The sequence below is a fragment of the Myotis yumanensis genome, unplaced genomic scaffold, assembly GCF_028538775.1.
Source record: "Myotis yumanensis isolate MYYU_CA2020_CCGP unplaced genomic scaffold, mMyoYum1.0.hap1 SCAF_16, whole genome shotgun sequence".
In the NCBI taxonomy this organism is placed as follows: Eukaryota; Metazoa; Chordata; class Mammalia; order Chiroptera; family Vespertilionidae; genus Myotis; species Myotis yumanensis.
In genome coordinates, this window is record NW_027223767.1 from 31,489,516 (window position 1) to 31,513,504 (window position 23,989).

At 38.3% G+C, this 23,989-nt stretch overlaps 1 protein-coding gene across 3 annotated transcripts in view; it reads left to right on the top strand.

Annotated features, from left to right (window-relative positions):
• Positions 1 to 23,989, top strand: part of BCAS3 (BCAS3 microtubule associated cell migration factor) — a 470,653-nt gene that overhangs the window by 228,182 nt on the left and 218,482 nt on the right. For all 3 annotated transcript variants that reach the window (XM_070394364.1, XM_070394365.1, XM_070394366.1), the window contains 2 exons: positions 1,315 to 1,511; positions 4,234 to 4,331. In XM_070394364.1, coding sequence (XP_070250465.1) covers positions 1,315 to 1,511; positions 4,234 to 4,331 — 295 coding nt within the window. The remainder of the gene's footprint in view (positions 1 to 1,314; positions 1,512 to 4,233; positions 4,332 to 23,989) is intronic.

Genomic DNA, 23,989 nt, shown 5'->3' on the forward strand with positions numbered 1-23,989 from the left:
CACAACAGGGGAGTGAATAGGAACATCTGGCCATCGCCTCTGTGAAATTGCGCGGGCATCTGTTTACCTCTCGGCTCTGTGACACTGATGGTTTTGAGCTCAAAACACGCAGCATGCTTTCTCTGTGGCCTAATTTCCATTGCTGAATACAACTACTCAACTCAGAAATCACTGTCCTAAATCTGAGTGGTTGTCTCCCGGTGATTAGTGGGAATGTGAATATTGTTCCAAGAGCATGATGCTTTTTTTGCCCTTCAGAACTTACAAACCCAGAGCTGTACTCTGTGAACCTTTTCAGTTATGTTTTGTTAAGAATTAAGCACCGCAGTCAGAGACATGTGATTAAACATAGAGGAACTCAGGGCAAAAGGAAGGCATATGGGAAGTCAGTTCTATCAAGTACGTTCATAGACATGGATGTAGCAATTAGAAGACATTGAGAAATAGTCTTTCACCAAAGATTTGCATATGTGCGTCTTACTCACATTGCTCATTTGTAAAATTACATACTATGTTTGTTTTCAAGTTTTACCCAGTGTCTTCTACTCTGCTTTCTCTTTAAATAGTTTCATTTAATATTGGCAGCATTCCCAGACCCCCTCCATAGACTAAGCATGAAATTCACACAGCATTTTGGTTTTACTGTTTTGTGGCCTTTGAAATACCTGTGTCACTGTTTGTGGTAGCTGAGAAAACATTCTGTTAATATAAAAGTGGACTATGGGGTATTTTGAGAGGAGTTAATAAATATTATAATATTTAAATGGAGCTTTGGGTGGTGAAAATTATTTTATATCTATTTTTCCCCCCTTGGATAGTTTAAGAATAACTTCAAGCTTGTCATGAGCTTGGTCCTCAGTGCAGGATTCACTTTTAATGTGGATTTATAGGTGCAGTACTCAGTGCATGCCCAGAGTGGTAAGTACTGTCTATAATGAATGAGAAAGGTAGTTCCCAGGGAGTTGACTCTAGTCATGTGAGACAGGTGGCTGGTCCTTTTACTCTCATGTGATTTTTGTTTTGTATATGTGTGGGTCTGGTGTATGTGTATATTTACGTGTGTGTATAGACACATATATATGCACAAAATGAATTTTTTTTTATTTTTGTGAAAACCTCTAAGAGGGAGATAGTGAATGTCTGCTTAGGCTGTGATTATCTTCGCCTTCTGATTGTGGGTGCCCTGGCCCTCCTTCACTTGGTCAAAATGAACTTCTTGGAGAATATTTGTGTTCAGGGACAGGAAGGGGGCGGATTATGAAAGGCTCTCAAAGGTCCTACCACATTTAAATCATGATTCCTAATCTGTTCCAGGTAGAGATTGTGACGCACACTGGACCCCACAGGCGTCTGTGGATGGGCCCACAGTTCCAGTTCAAAACCATCCACCCCTCAGGCCAGACCACAGTCATATCGTCCAGTTCATCAGTGTTGCAGTCTCACGGTCCCAGTGATACTCCACAGCCCCTTATGGATTTTGATACGGATGATCTTGATCTCAACAGTCTCAGGTAAGAAGTAAGAACTAGCAGAGTCATTTGACTGGGTTAGAACTTTCATTTGTAATGAGCATCTGCAGAAACATTTACATTTCTCCATTCGGGCACAGCGCCCTGTTGCAGAATGCATGCTCTGTATTTTGTGATTCCTTATCATTGGGGATCTCATGTGAGATCTCATTGGATACAATGTGTTTCGAATTATATTTCCCAATGCCACTTTCCTGAAACGCTTCCAGAATTTCCTCAGGGACTTTCCTTCTCCTCACACTAAAGAGCTCCCACTATTGGTTAGCTAGTTGTACACCTGAAACCTATATCATGTTATTAACCAGTGTCACCCCAGTAAATTCAATAAATGAAAAGGCCAAAAAAAAAAGATTAAAAAAAAATAAACAAATCCATAAAATTCACTGTGCAATTCAACATCCCCACTATTTAATGCCAGGACACTTCCATCACCTCTGTCAGTTTGTTTTTATTTTTCTCTTTTCTTATTATGAAAAAACTAGAGGCCCAATGCACACAATTCGTGCAAGAGTAGGCCTTCTTTCCCCCAGTTGCCGGCACTGGCTTCCCTCTGGCACCCGGGACCCGGGCTTCCCTCCGGCCGCGGCTTCATCCGGAATGACATCTGGTCTAATTAGCATGTTACCCTTTTATTATTATAGATTTTAAGCATATAAACATGTATAACATTAAAGAGAATAATAGAATAAACCCCATGTGTTTGTCACCCAGCTTCATCACATCGATTCTTGACCAGTCTTGTTTCATCCATAGCACCATCTACACCTCACTCCCAACTCTGGATTATTTAGAAACTCTACTATAAATTGAATTAATATTAGGAAACTTATTAGGCTACATAAGTTTTTGAGACCAGGCGGGGGCTTACTTTGCCTCACCTGACCATAGACTATCTTTTTGTTTCTCTCAAGAATCAGAAAACATCTTTTGCAGAAATTCCAAATAAACTCTTCCTCTTTTCTCTGCCCTAACCATTTTCCCTTGGCTTAGGTAAAATAAGGTGGGGTGAATGGGTATTGGGTCATACATCACACTGCCCACGATAGCAGTGATCAGTGTTTAATATCAACATTCCAACTTCTGGTACTCCATCAAATGGATTTGCTCTTCACCTCCCTCCCATTTCTTTCGTATAACAGATACATATACATTTAAACTGTGTTTTCAGTAGCTATGAACTCTTTTTCTGCAGTTCATACTTGGCATTTTAGGCTTGTGTAATCTGTCCCATGGTGATTATCAACCTCTTCTCTTCCATCAGTGTCCACTCTGAACTCCATGCTTCAGTCAAATCATGCTCCTCATGGCACCTGCATTTCTCATGCTGAGTCACAAATCCAAGGGCTTGCTTGTCCTAGTTCTGTGCTTAATGGGCACCTCTTGCTCCTCTGCATGTATACATACCCTGTTACTGTATGCAGGTGCAATTCCTGTTACCCCTTGACAAACTCTTCTCTGTCCGTTGTGGACCATTCATTCATTCCTCTACTTCTCAATTTGGAGCCTTTATTACCTTCTTCATTTTGACATGTTAGTTGTCTTTTGCCTCAATCATAAATGTCCATGTGCTATACCATATATTCACACATAGATCTTGTATTTCATGTTTTGTTTCTGCTTATTCCTAGAATAATAATGATACATGACTAATATTCAGCAAATACTTATTGAATAAATAAAGTTCCAAATGCAGGCATATATTCTTATAGCAAGTTTTTATTCTATTAAGTTGCATAGGAAGCTCAGATTTTTTTAGTCATACAGATATTTTTATGTTCATGTTTTTAAGAGAATACAGCTAGAAATAGACCCTTGTTATTTATGGATTTACCATTCATAAGCAATTTGATATTGTATTTAGTAAATTGCAGTTTTGCTGGGATTCTAATTGATTCTTTCATGCTAATTGATAATTTTATGGAGGTAACTCAGATAGTAGTGATCCTAGCTAAACCCCTGGCAGTCACCTTCAACACAGTTTTGCTGTCCTATGCTTATTGTCATATATAAAGTAACTTTCACTGAGAGGTTTAAGGCAGTTACTAAAAAATGTGTATTGAGCCCTAACCAGTTTGGCTCAGTGGATAGAGCTTAAGGCTGGGGACTCGAGGGTCCCAGGTTCGATTCCGGTCAAGGGCATGTACCTTGGTTGCGGGCACATCCCCAGTAGGGGGTGTGAGGAGGCAGCTGATCAATGTTTCTCTCTCATCGATGTTTCTAACTCTCTATCCCTCTCCCTTCCTCTCTGTAAAAATCAATAAAATATTTTTTTAATAATGTGTATCGAGTATTGCTGCCTTTTCTAGAAGCATTGCTAGTTACTGCACTTTCCTTGAATGAGAGGATTCTCAGAACTCTTCATATTTGCCTCTTGCAGAAGCCAAAGGTCTCTGTAGGAAGTATTTTGTTTCCTCTCCCAATCTACTTAATTTATTTCTTTAGATTAATGTCAAATTTCCAATCCCTTACTTAAAATATATTAAATAACATACAAAGAGAAGGGGGGAGGGGTCAGGAGTGTAGAAAATTTTTGCTGTGCCTTGTGCAAGAGTTAGGGACCACAGCTCCTCTGTTTGCCCTACTTCAGAATGAATGGTTCTTTAATGGATTGGGCTATGCCAGCATTCCTGATTTAAGGTCTGATGTAGCAAGCGACAGTTTTGATGCCAGTAACATATGTGAATTAAATTAAATTGCATTGCAGGATCCAGCCGGTCCGCTCTGACCCAGTCAGCATGCCAGGGTCATCCCGTCCAGTCTCAGATCGAAGAGGAATTTCCACCGTGATTGATGCTGCCTCAGGTAGAAAACTACCTCCAAAACGTTTTTTGGGTAGTTCTGTGCATTTTTTAATTTCTTTTTCTTGCACAGTGTAAAGAATGATAATATTTTACCTTTCTCGCTTTGTTTTTAGTTTTGCTTTAGGACGTATGTGCTTGCGCGCTCGAGGGTGTGTGTGTGTGTGTGTGTGTGTGTGTGTGTGTGTGTTTTGAAACAATACTATGCCAACATTTGTTGCTGAACAGTGCCGTGCATTTAAATATTGTTGAGGTTGGTGGATGATGCGGTGGAGTTGGCACTTGATTAAATGTAATGAACACAGTATTGAAGGCTACAGGGTTGATGACTGCTTTGCCTTTGATCTTTCAAATGTGGAGAAGCAACCTTGACAGAGAACGTAAATACAATATATGGATTCAATTTACTCAACCTGTTGAGTATCAAAGTGCCTGATCTGTGGAAGGAGAGAGTCCAAATGCTGAGGCTTAAACGGCCCTATTATTGAAAGCATAAAATTTAGAAATTCATTAACTTAGCTCTAGTCTATCTATCACAGTTATTAACTTCCTATCCTTGGGCCCACGCCAGGAATATGTATCATTAGTACCTGGAAGTTGGTCTCTGCCTCGGTTAGGTGAGAGTTGCTGCATCAGTATTGTAAAGCTGTTTTCTGCCAGCTCTGCCAAATATAGAAACTGTTTGCAATAATTTTCTCATCTCCAGATGGAGTGATAAAGAAAATAAGGACAGCAGTGCTTCATATTGTGGAGCAGCTGCTGAGCATCTGAAGATAGCACACAGCAGGGTTTCATCAAAAACGTCCCTTACAAGTAGAATTATTAAATACTTGGCATTAGGGAGACAGTTGAGTCCGAGAGGATTTTAATCTACAGCAATTTTAAAATCCCCAGAGACCGCTGATTTGATTGAGGCTTAAACTGTGAAAGAAAATGGGAAAAAAAAACCCCAAAACTGATTTGTGAAGGTCACTTTTCAAAGACCATAGCTTCTGTTTCTGACTGTCTCTGGGTGGATTTTGAAGTTTTGTACATTTTCTTCTCTTTCTGATTTGTTTTTTGGGGGTCTGTGGATTGCACATCCGGGGCTCTGCCTTCACGTTTAATACAGACTCTTATATTAGAGGACCCATACTTGTTCTCCGATTTAACTTGGCAGTCACGGCTGTCTCCTGGAAACGAGGACAGAAATGCATCTATCATCGCTCCTGTGCATTGAATGAGATGTTGAGATAGGTGACTTAGGCGATAAATCTTCTTGGCTATGTCCATGGGGAGATGCTAACAGGTCCTCCTCATCTGGGGTTATCACTTATAATTATGAATCCTGGAAATGATGTATTTTAACCTGAAGTCTTTCATTCAAGATGAGAGTAGTAGACTTCATTGGGGTTTTTAAAATATTCCTAAACTGCTGTATTATCACTGTTTTAGAGTCAAGTGACTAGCAACCAGCCAAGTGAAGTACATGTCACTAAAGAAGTTGCCATGTATGTTATTAAATGTTGCCCTATTCAGCACTGTAGTCTGAGGTAATAAAATATTTGTCCTGTAGCACTATCTCCGTTTTAGCTCTTCATAAAGTTATCTCATGCCACAGAGAGGGACTTCAGTAAACTGTTAGAATCATGGTTTTGCTTAACTCTTTCACAAGAAGAGTTTTAAAATCGATGTTCGAATACGGGAATGATGTCTTTGCCCTTGACTTACATTTCCTTCAGAGATACGTCGTAGGAGTTTCTGGGGTGTTGTTTGACAGCTCAGAGCTCCTGCCTAAAAGCACCAATCTTGTGAGTAGAGAAAGGACTTCTTGGTGACCAGGCTCTGTTGTTACTTTTCTAGGACTATTTTCACTCCAGACAATCATAGCTTATTTTTGGAAGGAGCCAAAGCAATGACATGTGTGTGCTTTCTCTAGCTGAGCTAAAGAAACCCCATAGGTGAGGAATTGGACTTTTATGAATGATTCTCTCTCTCTCCAATTCTCTACTTCCTTTTTTCCCACACATTTTTTTTTTTTTAAATGAGTGAATAATGTTTTGTTGGGGAAACTTTATCTACTTTATCTGATGGGACCACTGACGTAACAGATTTACTTTTCTATTGACATTTAACATGATAGAGGCTAAATGGTTTGGATCTTTTTGGAAACGTTTATGGGAAAATTCTGTTTTTGATTCTCCTATTAAAAAGAGTCTAATGATTTTTGTAATTGCTGCTGAACTAGGAAGTGCTTCCCCAATTATGACCCATGTGTTCGAGTTGGCTGCATGCTGTGAATATGCTTATTTGGAGTTTTGTTTGCCTTTGCTTGAGCAGCTTGGCGGCACCTCTGATGATGCATCCCTGCTTTGTATTACCTTCAAGCAATTTGGACGGCGAAATGTACTATCCTTTTCATTGTTCCTGTGGCACGTTTCTTAGCTCTCCCTCTATGTTAATGACACCTTTTGCTCCTTCTGTCTAAACTGGTGGTGATACAATTATTTTTCATACAATCACTTTTCAGAGGCTTAGAATTTAAAATTTCATTGTGATGCGATTAAGTCTTTTGTTAATGTGACAATTTTCAAAGTGAAAATATGTTATTTGAACCTTGGCTCTGCGTGTTATGTTTTAGATTTCTATGTATTTTGCATTACACTGGTCACGTTATTCTGTGGAAATTAAAAGCAATCATCAGAGTTGTGGCACTTTTGCTAAGAAATATTTTCCCCCACAATTTCTTGATTATCTAGTGTATCTGTGCGTCACTGCTTCCCATGGAACACGTTCCTAAAACATATGGTTTTACGTTAACTTAGGTGACTGAGGCATAGTGTAAACTCTAGCCTTTAGGTACCTCTGAACCAGCTGCTCATGGTCTCTATATAAATATGTCTGATTTAGACTCAGCAGATTTATAACTGAGAGGTGTTACTCCGTAACATGCTTCATCTGATCCTGGTGATCCAGAAGACACTGTCCTACCTGAGGTTTTGCACTTAGATGAATGTGACATGTTCCCTTCTTGACTAAGGAGAAGACCATTCTGGAATTGGACTTGATAGGATCTTATCATTACTCACAAGCTACCCAGAACAAACAGAATCTGAAGGAACTGCTCCATTTTCCGGTGTTTCCAACTAACTAACATCACTGTCTCTGAGTTATAGACAGTATTTCTAGACAAAGTACCTCCTGGATTACTTCCCATTGGATTTCTCTGTACATTCCTATTGGTTAGGTACCTGAGAGTTTCTTCCATTGTTGGTCCTTTATAACACGTGTCCTACACAGGTGTAGGGTCCCTGACGCGAAAACAGACAGGTAGTTCTCAGTGTCCTGTGGAAACTTTGTTCCCACGTTGGTGACAGATGCTCTTGTTCTGAGCCTTGTAGGCTGTCCCCGTTGGATAACTTAATAATAACTCTAGTTGCTTTTGAGTCACCCACACAGAGGACCTGGAAAGATCTAGTTTACCTGAAGTCTGTTTGTCCTGATTTGTAGTTTTGCTATGGGCGTTGGCGTTTATACCAAGAAAGAAATCAAAGCAACTGAGAGTAAAAAACAGACTTATTCCTGGCTCGTATGAAGAGCAGACATCTTTGTCAAATTCTACTAAAGTAAGCATTCCATAGAGAAAAGTGTGGTTAGAAGGGGTGGGAGCAGCATTTAAGTGTAGTCCTGAGGAAGTTGACAGCAGGAGAAGGAACATTGTGACAGATAAGTAAAATGAGTTCTTACCCTTTAGTGCAGACTTGGTTACATAAGGTATCTCCTGCCACATCCAGCGTTTCAATACATAGGGACAGAGGTGCCGACCTGGTATTTGTTCTTGTTCTTGACTCAAGAGAAAAGTTATGTTCATTGTGCAACTGAAGGAATCTAAGTAACTTCTATGAAATTAATTCAGGAGACAATTTTCCAGGATGCAATTTTGCCAGTATCAAAATAATTTGTTTATTGAAGAAAATGATAGACTTAAAAATCCAAATTGGTTTCATTTGATTGGTTTTTATAATAGTTCTTTCACCCTGCTTTACATTTTTGGCATTCAGTGCCTCAGACCTTGAATAAAACAAATAATACTTATTAGAAAAGTCGATAGGGCAGGCAACAAGGAGGTTATTCAGGACTGAAATCCCTGCTGGAGGGATGTTCTCACAAGAGACATGCTTCCACCATACAGACTTTACTGATGGGCAGAGGGAAGAATATTCCTAACGGTTATATCACATTGTATCCACAGTCGCCATTCCAACCTGAGGCAGACAAACTTAGCCACTTTATCTTAGAGCCCTCAGAGACATGAGATGCTGGTGGTAAGGAGCAAAGAGATTTTTAAGGAACACCATTCCTCCAGTCAACCCGGGTGAGACCAGAGCTCCGTGACTCTAAAACTGAAGCCGAGTGACAAAAGCCATGACATTATATTCATGGCCTTGAACCGTTGCTGAAACCTTCAACAGGTTATGTTTAAGTACCTAGCCATTCTTCTGTATCTGTAAAAAGAATTTAAGGTTTCCTGTGCAAAAATTTGTTTCATGTCCCCCCCCCCCCCTTTTGGCAGGGATGTGTTCAAATTATTGCCTAAAATAACTTCCAGATATAAATGACATTAAGTTCTGTAGAAATACTGAAATATTTCTTTGAGTAAATGATGTGATATTCATTTAATCGAGTTCCAGATAGTCTTTGTGATTATAAGGTGTCGAAAACTGCAAGCATTCTTGTACCTTGTGTATTCAGAGCTGGTGTGGGATCCGTAAGAGGATTATGGATGAGGGTGGAATTAAAAGAAGGCTTAGTCCTCACTTGTGAACAGTACCTCGGACAGAGGGAAAGGAGGTCAGTAATTTTACCTGGATACTTACTATCTGTAGTTGAAACAGCTAGTAAACAAACTCACACATAAAGGTTGGCATTTTAGTAGAAATGAGGAAGTTTATGCATTATTGCAACTCTACTCTAATGAACACCTATGGTCTGTATCAAATAAAAAATAAGTTTTAGAGATTAAGAACATAGAGAAAAGACCTGATAAGCCCACCAGGATAGGGCTGGGCCACATCTCTCTCCTTCTGATTTAAATATTCCTCTATTCTTCTTTCTAATATTTATAGGATGTTAGAAGATGAAATGCAAGTTAACAGTGTGGAAAAATTTAGCTCAGCACAATTAAGAAACAAATGATTGCCCCACTTGAAGATGAAGAAACTGTAAACAGAAGTAGAAGAAGCTGTTGGGAAAGTTGTGGGGGTTTTTTGTTTTTTTTTTTTTTTGGTGTTTTTTTTTTTTTTTTTTTCTTTTTGATGACACATTGCTTCTTTGAATAAATCTTTGTGTCCACTAAAACCGTGCCTTTGCTTTCTCTATTGCAAGCACCAGGAGCCTGTCACGACTTTAAGTCTCGCCTAAGCACTTCCCGAGGGAATTGGTGGCATTCTCCCCACTGTTGATACACCATGGCACCACATATTTACATGGGGCTTTTTGGCTAAAAGACCCAAGTTTTCTCTTTTTGTACCCTTATTCCTACATCTTTAATACAAGGCTGGACTGTTTATGTAGTCTGTTGCCTGAGACTGTGGTGGCAGAGGGACAATATTAGGGGCAGTATTAGAATTTGTTTAAGTCTGAACCGGGAATTCCATTTGTCTTAGTGACATTAGTGTCAAACTGTTAGTGCCACACTATTTTAAATTGTGTCCAAGAGCCTGAGAGGCTTGGGCGTCTAGGTGTCATCTATAAACTTAGAAACAAACAAAAGAGCCTCTTTCCATTGAATATGGAAGCCCCGAGAGCAATTAAAAAGCAGCCTGGGACCTCACCCGGGCAACTCGGCGGAACCAGAGCTCATGGCATTCCCCTGGATATTGTTGAAATCTGTCAGAGAAAAGCTAAAGCAAATAATCAAAGGGAAAATAATTGTTCCTGGGAAAAGTCTTGTTTTGGAAGCTAAGTGTAGTGGAAAGAATTGTTGGTTCTAGTCTCAGCTCTGCCTGTAACTACGTGCTTGGCATATTGCTTCAAAACCCAAGGCTTTCTTCCATAAAATGAGGAATCAAAGTAGCTTATTTCCAAATTCCCTTCCAGCTTAAAAAATGACTAAGTTTGCACTTTGGCTCACCTTTGAAGAATTTTTTTTTAATTTTTTTTTTTAAATCTTCACCTGAGAATATATTTCCACTGACTTGGGGGTGGGGGTGTGGGGAGAGATATCGGTTGCCTCCCGTATGCATCCCGGCGGAGGATGGAACCTGTAACCTTTTGGTGTGTGGACAATGCTCCGACCAACAGCCACCTGGCCAGGGTTCACATTGGAAGAATTTTTGAAAATTAGGATGTAATTTACATATAACAAACATGCATGTATCTTCATTATACAGCTTGCATTTTATACCCATGTAATCACCACGCAGATCAAAATTAGAATATCTTTATCTTTCCAGGAAGTTCCCTTCTGTCTTTTCCAGCCAATACTACCTTTGACTTAGAGATTACCACTCTGACTTTCATCATGAGATTAGCTTTGTCAGTGTTGAACTTCATGTCAATGAAATCATTCTGTCCATACTTATTTGTGTCTGGCTTCTTTTTACTCAACTTAATGCTTTGAGACTCATCCAGGTGTTACACGTGTCACTGGCTCATTTTTTAAAATATTACAGTGTAGTATGAATATAACACACTTGATTAGTATGTATCCATTATCCTATTATTTTCCGTTTCAGGCTTATTATGAATAAAGTTGCTTTAAACTTTCCTGTACAAGTCCTTTCTTTTTTTCTTTTTTCTTTTTTGACATATGCAGTCATATCTTTGGGGCATATACCTAGGATTGGAATTGTTTTCTCACAAGGTAGGCTTGTGTTTAGCTTCATTAGGAATTGTCAAGAAAGTATTCCAAATTACGATGCCAGTTTTCATTCTTAACAGCAATGTGCAAGCTATTCTGGTGAACATAAACTGTGATTTTGATTTGCCTTTCTCTGATGAACACTGGTATTGAGCTCCTTGAATACAGGGTGGGGCAAAAATAGGTTTGCAGTTGTGAGTTTAAAAGCACAGTTTATTATTTTATTATTACTTATTACTTATTGTATTATTTTCCATACAAACAACTGCACACCTACTTTTACCCCACCCTGCACACCCACTGGTCATTTGAATGGCTTCTTTTGCAATGACCTTTTGAAGTCTTTCAATAATTTTTATTGGGTCTGTTTATATTGAATTTCAGGTGTTCTTTAAATATTTGCATGCAGGTCTTTTGTCAGATATTTTGAAAAAAAATTTCCTTTTATTTTATTGCCTTTTCACTTGTTTTTGACAAGCAGAAGTACAATTTTTCCATTGCTCTTTCCTGTTATGTTTTGCACAGAAAAAAAGTTTCCCTTTCTCCCGGTCTTGAAGTGATGCTCTTTTCTAGTAATTGTATAGTTTTGGCCTTTGTATTTATATCTATGATCCTTTTCAAATTATCTTTTATCCTGAAATGAGACCAGGATCAAGGGTTGCTTTCTTCCATACAGATACCCAGTTGCTCCAACACCGTTTATCAAAAAGCCATGCCTTTCCCCCAATGCGTTTCAGTGATGCCTTAAAAAAAAGTCATTTTTTTCTGGATTCTCTATTCTGTTCTGTTGATTTATGTTCTGTTTTTGCACTATTATCATACTATTTTAACTCCTGTAGCTTTTTAGCAAGTTTTGAAACCTGACAGTTTAATGTCTCCACTTTTGCTCTTCATGTGTATCTTGGCTATGGTAGGTTCTTCACATTCCCATACACATGTATATGTACATGTATACGAGTGGTTCTTGGTGTGCTCCCAAGACACTTTCAAGCACAAAAACTAGTTTTATAATAATATGAAGTCATTATTTGCCTTTTTAGAAATACTGTGTTGACATTTAGTACCGATGGTACAGTAGCAACGGTAGGTAAAACTGATGGAATCTTAGCAGAGTAAAAGCAGTGTCAGCAAACTATACTGTGGCTGATGCTACCTACTCACACGTAAAAGAAAAAAAATAAACTAATTTTATTAAATTCTGTTGCTTGTGTACTTCTTTTTAATATTCTGTATATCACATTGCAAGATAGTTGTCCTGAGGAGATGCAATTGAATGATGGTTGTGGACTGAACCTAGCAACCATCTCACTTCAAAGAACAACTGACAAACCTTCTTCAGACATGGGTATTCGACAGACATTTTCTCAAAAAAAAAGTAAGCTAGACACTTCAAAGCAAAGAGCTGACATGTTTATTAACAATGATAAAATTGCAGTCTTTAATTGAAAGTTACAAATTTGAAAACCATGTATTCACCTGTATCCACCACTGTCTACGTTACAAGTTTCTAGTATTTAAAGGCATCTCTGATGAGTGAGGTGCTGATATGAACTAAAGTGACATTCTTATAACCTACGGTAAAATAAATGAGGATTTGGAAGATCTGCAATATTTTCCAAATGACCAACTTTATGATTTTACAAAATTATGTTTGGGTAATGGACTCATTCCAAGGTAAGATAGGAAAAGGGATTTTAATGTAAGAGAGGACAAAAGTTAATTGATATGGTCGCAGATATCATTGGAACTAACTTGTTAATGTGTTATATTAAGGAAAAATAGCCCCAGAACCTGAAAAGGTTCAGAATCTGAATTAGCTCCACCCCTTTTCAGTTACATTTTTGAGGGAGGTCAACTTGTCCTCACATACTTCACCAAAACCACATATCGCAACAGATGGAATGCATAGGCTGATATGAGAATCTGCCTGTTGTCTATTACAGTTTTCTACCCCAAAGTAAAAATGGCATTTATATTGATGCAGAAAGAGTTTCTTACTGTTTTTCAGTGAGTTGAAAAAAACGTTTCAATGTTAATAGATAAAATGCACATAAACCAAAGCTCTTTGGAACTTTAAGTTTTTAAGAGTAGGAAGGGATCCTGATTCAAAAACATGTTTGAAAATCATTGATATATACCCCCTCACACACATACACATGTATATGAAATATATTCATATCTACAGAAATTTATATGATATTTGATTATAATTTCATTGAATTTGTCAATCAAATTTGGAAGGATTGACATAATTAAATATGCCAGTGCATGAACCTTTTATAGCTATCCATTTATTTATTCTCCTTTAATTTCTCCTAATATTTCTTAAGTTTTGATGTAGAAGTCTGAAACACATTTTGTGCAATTTCTTTCAATTATTTGATGTTTTGATTCTAATATAGTGTTTTACTTCATCTTTCTGGTTTTTTATAGTATATAGAAGACAGTATTTTTTGCATATTGAACTTGTGTCCGGAAGCCTTTCTAAATTCATGTATTAATTCTGGTAGATTCCTTTGAATTTTCTACTATGCAACCATATTATCTGCAAATAAAGATGGTTTTATTTCTTTCTGATCTTTATATCTTTTATTTCTTTTACCCCTTATAGTTGCTTAGACTTCTAGTGTGATGTTGACTAGAAATGATGATATTGAACATTCTTATCATCTTCTTAATCTTAGAGGGAAGTGCTTAATACTTCACTATTAAATAGTATGTTAGATATAGTATGTTTGATATGTATATTATATATAATGAAAACCTACATTTTTATATTGTATCATTCTTTTATTAGAACTCCTACATTCTTATATTGAATCATTTCTTTACTGGAATGAGGAAAATATGGCAAAATCTATAAAAGAACCAAATTGACATTCTACACCTGAAAAAAAATAATATCTTAAATAACTCAGTGAATGGGCTTAACAGCTTACTGAATGCAGAGGAAAAAGGATCAGAGACAAAAAACAAGTCAAAATTTATCAAAACTGAAGCAGAGGCAGAGGAAAATAATGAAATAAAATAGAACTCCGTTTGAGAAGTGTGAGGGTTAATATTAAACTAACATGTGTAATTGTTACACATGGATGACAAGATGGAGAGAACATGGCAAAAGAAAAGAAGGGCTGAGAATTTCCAACATTAATTAAAGATATCAACTCAGAGTTTCAACAAAGTCAGTGTACCCCAAGTAGGATAAACACTATGAAAACCTTACCGAGGCATATCAGAGTCGAACTGTTGAAATCTAAAAATCATGAAGCAATTTTAACAAGTCTTTGTTTTCTTTGTTAGGTTCATATTTGGGTAAGGATTTGGAGCTTTGACAAAATTAGTGTGATTTTTAAGTTTCTCTGGCAGTATGAGATCCCTGTCTCCTGATGATCTATGAAGAATCTTCAGGGCCTTAGCTGGTTTGGCTCAGTGGATAGAGTGTCGACCTGCGGACTGAAGGGTCCCGGGTTCAATTCCAGTTAAGGGCACATGCATGGGTTGTGAGCTCCATCCCCAGTAGGGGGTATGCAGGAGGCAGCCGAATGATTCTCTCTCATAATTGATGTTTCTGTTTCTCCCTCTCCCTTCCTCTCAGAAATCAATTTAAAAAAATAAAAATGAAAATGTCTCTATGTCTCTCTACATAAAAAAATCTTCAGGATATTTATTTTAAGAAAAGAAAACCAAAAGATATGGGAAACCAATATTTGTTGCTAAACATCTAGGTGCCCAACACTGTGCTAGGTGTTTTCACATGGCTTATCTCATTTAATCACATTTAATTGGGATCACAGGTCCAGTTCAGAAGTATGCAAAGAGTGGGACCTAAGACACCTAGCTCCTGATACTTAGAATCACTTATAGTGCATTATGGTGACACCTCAGATAAGTCCAAACCTCTTTTTACCCTGCCTGATCAAATATTCATTTCAAAGCACTGTATGCTGAAATGAGGTATGTGGGAGTTGAAGAGAATCAACTATTCAGGTGGTGAAAATGTGTGAATGCGGCTGGCAGATGAAGTTCCAGTATGTTGAATTCCCAGCTTGTCCTTACTGCTTCAGGCAACAGCTGACAGGCCTGACTGGTCACTGGCTGCCCGTTTGTGGCATTGATAGGACTGGAAATTCTTAGTGTCACAGATACTTAAAAGCCGCCCCTGTTAGAGTGGATACGAACATCGCTGGAGGGTCCTTTTTGCATAGAGATGTAATCAATATGGTCTAGAGTTCATGGCCCGAACCTATAATTATCTGGACGCTATAAAGGTGGCTCGTTGTTACAGAAAATGCTTATCTTCAGAACTTTGGGGCTACATTGTGAATGGACAGAAGAAAAATAGAGGCTTTGTCAGACCTCTTTCTATACTTGGCAGTATTTTGAAGGCTATCATCATAATCACAGAATAGGCTATTCTTATAGGATTAGAACGTTGTATCTTTAAGATACGAGGTGCTGAAGTCTACATCTCACCTCTGATGCTATCCTGCGAAAGTTGTGGCTTGAATGTTATCAGCTTCTGATTTGGGGTTTTTTGAATACCAAAATAGAATTTCTTTCCATTGATCCAAATACCTGGATTTGAAGTGCAGCTTGAATAATAACATATTTTGAGTTTGATCTCTTCCTGCAGCTAGATGTATGCTGAGAAAAGAAATAGGGTAAGCAGATACCAATGGCATCTATGTTCTAGGGCAAGAGTGAGTAGAAGGAGATGACTCAGGTAGCAATTCTTAAGTCATTATTTTTACCACTGCATTTATGTATATTTTGACGGACATTAATTTGCCACCTGAAAATAGTAAAACTGCAGGCCTGAAGTGATTTGACAGTTGATGTGGATCCTGATTGTGCTGTCACTGCTTGGCTTAAGAGACCTCTGGATGGCATTATTATTGGGTTACCCTAAGGGCAGGATGTTTTGATAATAGGGGGAAAGTAGTATCTTGTAATAGAGCAGCGGTTCTCAACCTGTGGGTCGCGACCCCTTTGGCTGTCGAACGACCCTTTCACAGGGGTCGCCTAAGGCCATCCTGCATATCAGATATTTACATTACGATTCATAACAGTAGCAACATTACAGTTATGAAGTAGCAACGAAAATAATTTTATGGTTGGGTCACAACATGAGGAACTGTATTTAAAGGGCCAGAAGGTTGAGAACCACTGTAATAGAGGGCTCTCTGAGAACAAGGCTGTCTTTGTATTCCACATGCCTGGTATTGGTGTCTGCCAGCAGATAATCAATATTTGTTGCATTGTTGATTTCTCATAAAAATAAGGCTCTATACCATAAAGTGATTAAAATTTAATAATGTTGCATCTTTCTATCTCCATTCCATCACTTAAACCTAGAATATGTAATCTTGACCTAGAGTCTTTTCTTAGGGTTGCCCTTATGTTTATGATCACTATTCCTTTATTTGGGCCCTTGGTAAACTGTGTGAAAAGTTGGACTATTTTGCAGAGCATTTCAAATGATCTTTTATGTTAATTTAGAAAAGTATTCTCTGGCAGTATGAGATCCAGAGATTATTATTTTTAAGTAGTATGTTTTATTATTTTTAAGTAGTATGTTTTTCATCTTTGATGGCTTTGATGTAACCAGATAATAAAAATAAAGGAATTATGGCCCTCAACTCAATTGTTCTTTGGTCTCATTAGGCTAGCATGGAAATTTGTGTTTTAAGGTTTATCTTTATAAAGCATCAACTGTGGCAAATTCCTGCTCTCTGGCATCTGTGGCCCAGTCTGGCAAACTTCCACTGAAAGGAATGGACTTGCTTTTGTCTGGTCACACTAGGCTAACTTTCAGACGTATCATTGTATGGATCTTTGGGGCTGTCTTTTAACCTAGCCCATCTTAGACATGGGCCCAGGATTTTGACATAGAGGGATGTGACCTAACTTTCATGAAGCCGGAAAGTTTTATTGAAGGTATGCTACCATTTTGGTCATGTCATCACACTGGAGTGACTTGTACTAACGCTGTAGGCCAGTGGTCGCCAACCAGGGGTCCGCGGACCACTGGTGCTCCGTGAGGTCGGAAAGGTCTAGGCAGCCCCAGTGGCACATCGTATCTCGAGTCTCAAACCTGTCATACTTTGGTGTTGGAAAGACTACAGTTATTCTGTAAATGCTCAGTGTGAAGATTGTAGGAAAGGCCAAGAGTTGCACTTGAAACTTTAATAACCTCTCAGTTAGTAATCCCTTCTTTAGAGGAGTTTATATAGTTTTAAAATAAAGAATGTTTGCATGACCGGGACGAGAAAAGATCCTTTTACCTTCTGTTTCTCTCTGGCGAGGGCACTTAAAGCATCCACAGTAATCTCTGGACATTCTCTTATCAAGCTGACCCCTCCAGTGTCCGACAATTTTAACCATGAGTGAATACCTCTAAGTAGTATTTTCATAGCCACGGAGGGTCCCAATTCCTGAATCAGAGAGCCTGAGCCGGAGAGACCGAGTGTAGGTATGGTGCCTGAAACTTTTCATTTGCCTGGAAACCTGTTCCTAATTTTACTCTTTATTCCTATACACCCCCATTGATTAAATTAATTACTTTCCCCTCTGTTCTTAAACTTTTACTGTTGTGTTTATCACCTCATATTAAAGTTAGTTGGGAACCATTTCCCATTCTGGACTGTGAACTCATCTTTGTACTCCCCACAGCACCCTGAATGGTTCTGACACATAATAGGCACTCAATAAATGTTAATGAATTCAACATTTCAGCATGGAATATTGAAACCAAATTTTTGCATTTGAGTAGACGTAGTGGTTGCCTCCTGAGAGGGGAACTGAGTGGCTAAGGAGCAGAGGTGAGGAGACTTTTTCTCACTGTCATCTTTTAGAACATGTGCATGTATTATCTTTGCCAAACGGAAGTGAATCTGTCCGTTTAACATCTAACACAATTTTTCAGAATTTGACAGGCTACTATTGCCAGTTATTATTGTTTGTTTATACAAATGAAGAAACTGAGGTTAAGGGATGTTAAATAACTTGTCTATGTCATATGGCTAATAGGTGGCAGAGCAAAGAGATGAATCTGTGAAACCTTCACTTTTTCCAGGAAATTGAACAGCCTTTTGGCCATACTAGCTTACCTTGATTTTGTTCTCACAGTCAGCAGGTGGCAGGGTGTGATCTGACGTCGGAACCATCCTTATTTATTCTTGATATCGTATAATCAATATGTGTGTGCATCATAGAAGTCACGAAAGACAGCACCAGCGCTCTCAAGTGGTTCCTCTATTTTAAGGGGCTGCTGACAAAACCTCTTTGATGGGGTTTTGATGATTGAAGACTGTTGCCTTCATGGCTCACCTAGATATCTCTGCAGCTCACAGGGAGACTCTGACCCTGTAAGCAATAAACATTTATTTTCAGCAGGAAAGCCACTCTCAACCAGGTAATGTCTTCTCAAGCTGAAAAAAGGCTTTCACTAAAGGATGGTGATTGCCCAAGGTCACATTTCTTTTCCATCTGCTTGTGAGAAAATGCAAACTAAAGGGATACCAGTGTCTGAAACTCACAATTTATTCTATATTTGGGGGCTGGGAGAGGGTGACCGTGATTATATTTCTTTTAAAATATTCATTATTGCTTTTTCAAAATATGGATTAAAGCATAGAAGCCAAAAAAGCCCTGGTTCTAAATGGACCTGACACCTTGACCTTCTATCCTGGCATAACAGGAGTGGGTATTCCCAGTGGACTTTGTACATTGCAGTACTTTTTATAGTTCTCAGCTGCTTCAGAACTGGTAAGAGCTGTTCGAATCCCATCCCCCAGACGTGGGGTTTCACATGTTAAAATCACTGTTGTTGTTTTGTATAGTTTACTCAGAGATGCCTCTCCACCTCCGATTCTGAATAGTAAGATCTGGGTTGTCAATAAACCTAAAACGCAGAGTTCAGATATGAAATTATACCTGAGAGAGAGATGTTCTCGCTTTGATTTTCTTGTCCATTAATGCCCAGGGCCTATGGGGTCTCTAACTGGCTCATTTATGCCTCTGTTGTTTCATCTGCAACATGGCAACTAAATTTTGCCTTTTGTTTGGTTGATATGATAAAAATACTAGTAAATTAAAGGCTCTAGGTGATATTTCTATCAGTTCCTGCTATTGATGGTGGAACTTTCATTGTAGTTTGCTTTAATACTGTGGTTTCAAGAATGAACACTATATTTTGACTTGTTAAAACATGGTTTTAGGAATAAAAAATTACTAAAGAATCTCAATGAATATAGTATCATTAACATTCACAGAAATAGCTATATGCACATTAGATGTTCTTGGCTGACACCAAATTATTTTGAGACCGTGATCATGACATAAATTAATATAATTTTGAATTATGTGCTTCTTTACTTATGATGGAAACCCAGCTAGACTACTCTGGGGAAGATATAGAATTAAGAGAAAATAAATAGGATATTTAACATCTCTTCTTAAATCGTGTGCTATATGCAGCCCATACCGTTTCTGTGCTGCATATTAAATTTTATATATAATGAATAATAGTTTTGGTAGCATTTGATTGCTTAATGTATTGTGCTAAGCATTTCACATACATTATCCTCTTTAGTTTTCACAAAAATCCTATGAGATAAAGGTATTGGTTTAATTTCCTTTTTGCTTTTTTCCAGAATAAGGACCCGTGGCTCAGAGAAATTATGTACATTGTATTACCTCCCACTTACACAGTGCCATATGAATTCCTTTGTCATGAACATTTTTATATAGGTCCTTATTGAAATATATATGTGATGAATGCGTTTTTAGAATAGACAGGTGTGTAGCAGAAGTGCATAGACCTTGTGGTCAAAATGTAGGTTGATTTTTATTTCTTTAGCTGACCAGGTAGATGACCTTGAGTCCCTTTGTCCTTGAGAAGTATAAAAACACCTGTCTCCTATGTTGTGAAAAATTAATAAATATTTATATAGCTTCTGACCACAGTTCAGGTACATAAGAACTTATTAAATGTTAGTTCACTTTCTGTTACTTTATTTCACTATAATAATAGCTTTTACTATATCTCAAACTTTTTTTTTTCTCTTTATGTTTATTTCTCATGACCACCCTATTGAGAATGGCCATACGATTGTCCTCATTGATAATTGAGGAAATAGAAAAGTGGTTGGTCCCAGCTTGGAGTCCAGACAATCTAATTCCAGATCTTCTATTCTTAACTAATATGTGATTTTCTTTGAGGATATTCCTAAAGATTAGGTTCTGATATTTCAGGCAGTGGTTTAAATCCCAGCAATTAGTATCCCATCTCCTCCTTCTCTACCACTCAGTTCTCCCACTTAAGATTTTGACAATATGGCAATTCCTGATCCTCAGGAGATTGCTACAGTAAGTTTGTTAGAGAAGATGGTTAAAAACCCTGTTGATTCCCAAATCTGTGATCCGATGCTGTTTGGGTACATTTGTCATGTGTAAAGGTCACTCTGACAGTCCTTTAAAGGAAAGGTAGTCATCACTGTGGCCTAATGAGAAATATGTCAACTTCTACACGGAACTGAAATTAACCATTTCATAAGGTTTTTAGTGGGGACTAAAGAACGGAATGAACTTCTTGAGCCTATCTTGGAGCTTACGTAAAAAAGAAGAACGTCAAAATAGTTTGTTTTTCCATGCACATACAGTTTTCTCAGACTACAAAAAGTGAAGAAAGGTTTGCCAGGACTGTCTGTTTCCATCGGGTTTTGCCTCCTTGTCTCTCTCCCTCTTTTCCCCTCTGTGTCTGTTTCCATGTCTTCTGTTTCTCCCCCCCGCTCCCCCCCCCCCGCCCCCCCCCCCCAGCCTCTGGCTTTCTATTTTGATAATTCTCTTCCAAGGATGCTGACTCTGCCATTATTTCTGTAACACTCCTTGTGTGCACAGGAGGTTTTACTGTGGCTATAAAACTTGGCCTTGGCATCCATTGGGCAGATAGTTTTTAGCCTGGGTGAGACTTTTTGTTGGGACCATGAAAGTGTTGGGGCGTCCCTGCCCTCCACTCTTCCTTCTTCAAGTCTGACATTAGTGGTTTTAGCTCTGTTGTCCCTTCTTTAAACCAGAACTTTATAGCCTATTAGAGCATCATGTGGATTTTTTTTCTCTTTTTATGATATGGTGGAGGGAAAGAAAAAACTCCTCTAAAGTTACAAATGGTCTCATTTACCAAAATGACTATTTCTCTTGGAAAGTTTTGTCATTTCTTTAAAATTTCCAGGAGTTGGGTGGGCTTGATATCCTCCCTCCCACTTCTCCTCTTCCCCCCCCTCTGTCCCCTGCTCCCTCATGTTGGCAGATATGTTGAGAGCTCTAAACATAATTCCTGGCTTCTAGGAGACAAATTATTGACCAAGGAGTAACCAAGACACACTTTTCTACTGTTATTTTAAGGAAACTTCTCAGGCAAGATGGAAGTAAAGACAGAATGCCTCAGGCTTGTTTTTGACTGCTTCATTTGTAAAACGTAGGACAAATGCAGGCAACCTTGGGAGACTGAGATCTGTGCTTTTCAAATCTACACTTACTATCACACTCCATCATTTATTTGGTCCAAGAACAGTCTCATTCACTTATATTCTACTAGAGGCCCGGTGCACAAAAATCGTGCACGGGTAGGGTCCCTAGGCCTGGCGGGCGATCAGGGCCGATTGGGCCTTCCGGCTGCGGGCCAGAGTCCTCCCTTCCCTGGCTGCCGGCTGCTGGTTGTTGGCTGGATACTTCCTTCATTCTGCACTATCCCCTGGTGGTCAGCATAGGGAGCGATTGAACTCCCGAGGGGACACTTTGCATATTAGCCTTTTATATAGAGAGATTGTGGGTACCAAATCAGGTATTACCTGACACCCTGTGACAGATTCTCCGCATTGCCCTACCTAGTTCTCCTTAATTAAAGGACTTTAAGCATTTCCCCTTCAAGGTATATTAATGCTTTAAGGAAGTGAAACATATTTGCCCTCTCCATAAAAATAATGCTTCAAACTTTTAGCTTATGTTTTACTTATCAAAGTAACTTTGCCCAGCCCTGAAGCAGAGAACTCTTACTGTGAGCTTCTGATGGGTAGACAAGGAATCACTGAAGAAACATAAGGATTTCCTGGCCTAAGGAGGTTATGTCCTTCAATAGGGTGCCAGCTTATCATAAATCTAGGCAGAGCTGAGAAGAGGGAAAGTTGTGAAATTTTTTATCATCACAAGCTGTGTGATCCATACTTCAGGTAACCTCCATGGGTTGCCTCTCTGCTGTTGCCTCAGCTGTGGCTTTTAATGGAGCTATATCAGCACCTCTGCTCTTTCATCCCTCCCTCTTTATGAGAATAAAAAGTAAATTGGGTGCTATTTAAATATTTCCTACTTATGTTTATTGAAAACTACCCTGCCGCAGGGCATAGCACTTGCAAAATCTGCCTCACACCCGCCCGGTGTTCCACTACGTGGTTTACCCCAGGACCTGGACTTTGTTCTGCTCAGACCTTTAATTTCTTTAAACCGACTGATCACAGAGGAGCCTCGTTTCATCTGTGAGGTTTTTAATAAAAGTTAAGTGGAGTGCGGCTAGAAAACCAGACCCGTGAAAGCCAGGATATGCTGACTCCAGAGGAAAACCTAGAGAATTCTTAGATTTCTTGCTCTCAGTGTTGGGGAGAAAAGACAGGAAAAGAGGAAGGCAGAAGAACTTCAGCACTGGTCCCTTTTGGGAAAGAAGGAGTAAGGGAAGTTCGGTTAAATTCATTTGTCACATATTGGTGTTTTATTTAAAAGTTTGTCCTGCTTACATATATATGATTGTTCTATACATTTTCAAAAATAGAAAAATGTATAAATAAAATTTAAAAACTACTTTTGTTCCACACATATTATTCTTTTAACATTTTGATATATAACTTCTTAATGCCTCAGCAGATTTCCTTCTAGTCATTAAATATCTTTCAAAACACAGATATTTTAATGATTATATTCTCTGAATCATTTATTTGTCTGGTCTTCTATTAAGCTTTTTGGTTTCTATTGTTTTTTTTTGCCATGCTAATTAAGAATAAATTTACTATATGACAATTTTTGTTTTATATGTTTCCAAACATTTAGAGAAGAATTATTACCCATCCTTCTCAAACTCTAACAAAATATAGAAAAGGAGGGAACATTTCCAAATTAATCTTACAAGGCCAAAATCAGACAAGGACACTACAAGAAAAGAAACTTAACAGGTCAATGTCCCTGATGAACATAGATGCAAAAATCCTCAATAAAATATTAGCAAAGCAAATTCAATAATGCATGAAAAGGATCACATACCATGGCCTAGTGGGATTTATTCCAGGAATGCTAAGATGGTTCAACATCAGCAAGTCAATCAATGTGGTACACCGTGTTAGCAAAATGAAGGATAAAAATTACATGACCACCTCAATAGATGCAGATAAAGCATTTGACAAAATTCAGCATACACTTATGATTTTTAAAACAACAACTCTCAACAAAGTGAGCATAGAAGCAACATAACTCAACATAATAAAGGCCATATAGGATAAGCCCACAGCTAACATCCGACCTAATGGGATTTTCTTCCAATATCACCAACAAGACAAGGATGCCCACTCTTGCCACTTTAATTCAACATAGTACTGGAAGACCTAGCCAGAGCAGTTAGTCAAGACAGAGAAATAAAAGGCATCCAAACCAGAAAGGACAAAGAAAGAAACCTGTTATTATTTGCAGTTGACATATGTGTAGAAGACCTTAAAAATCCCACCAAAATAATGTTAGAACTAGTAAACAAATTCAGTTAAGTTGTAGAATGTAAAGTCAAT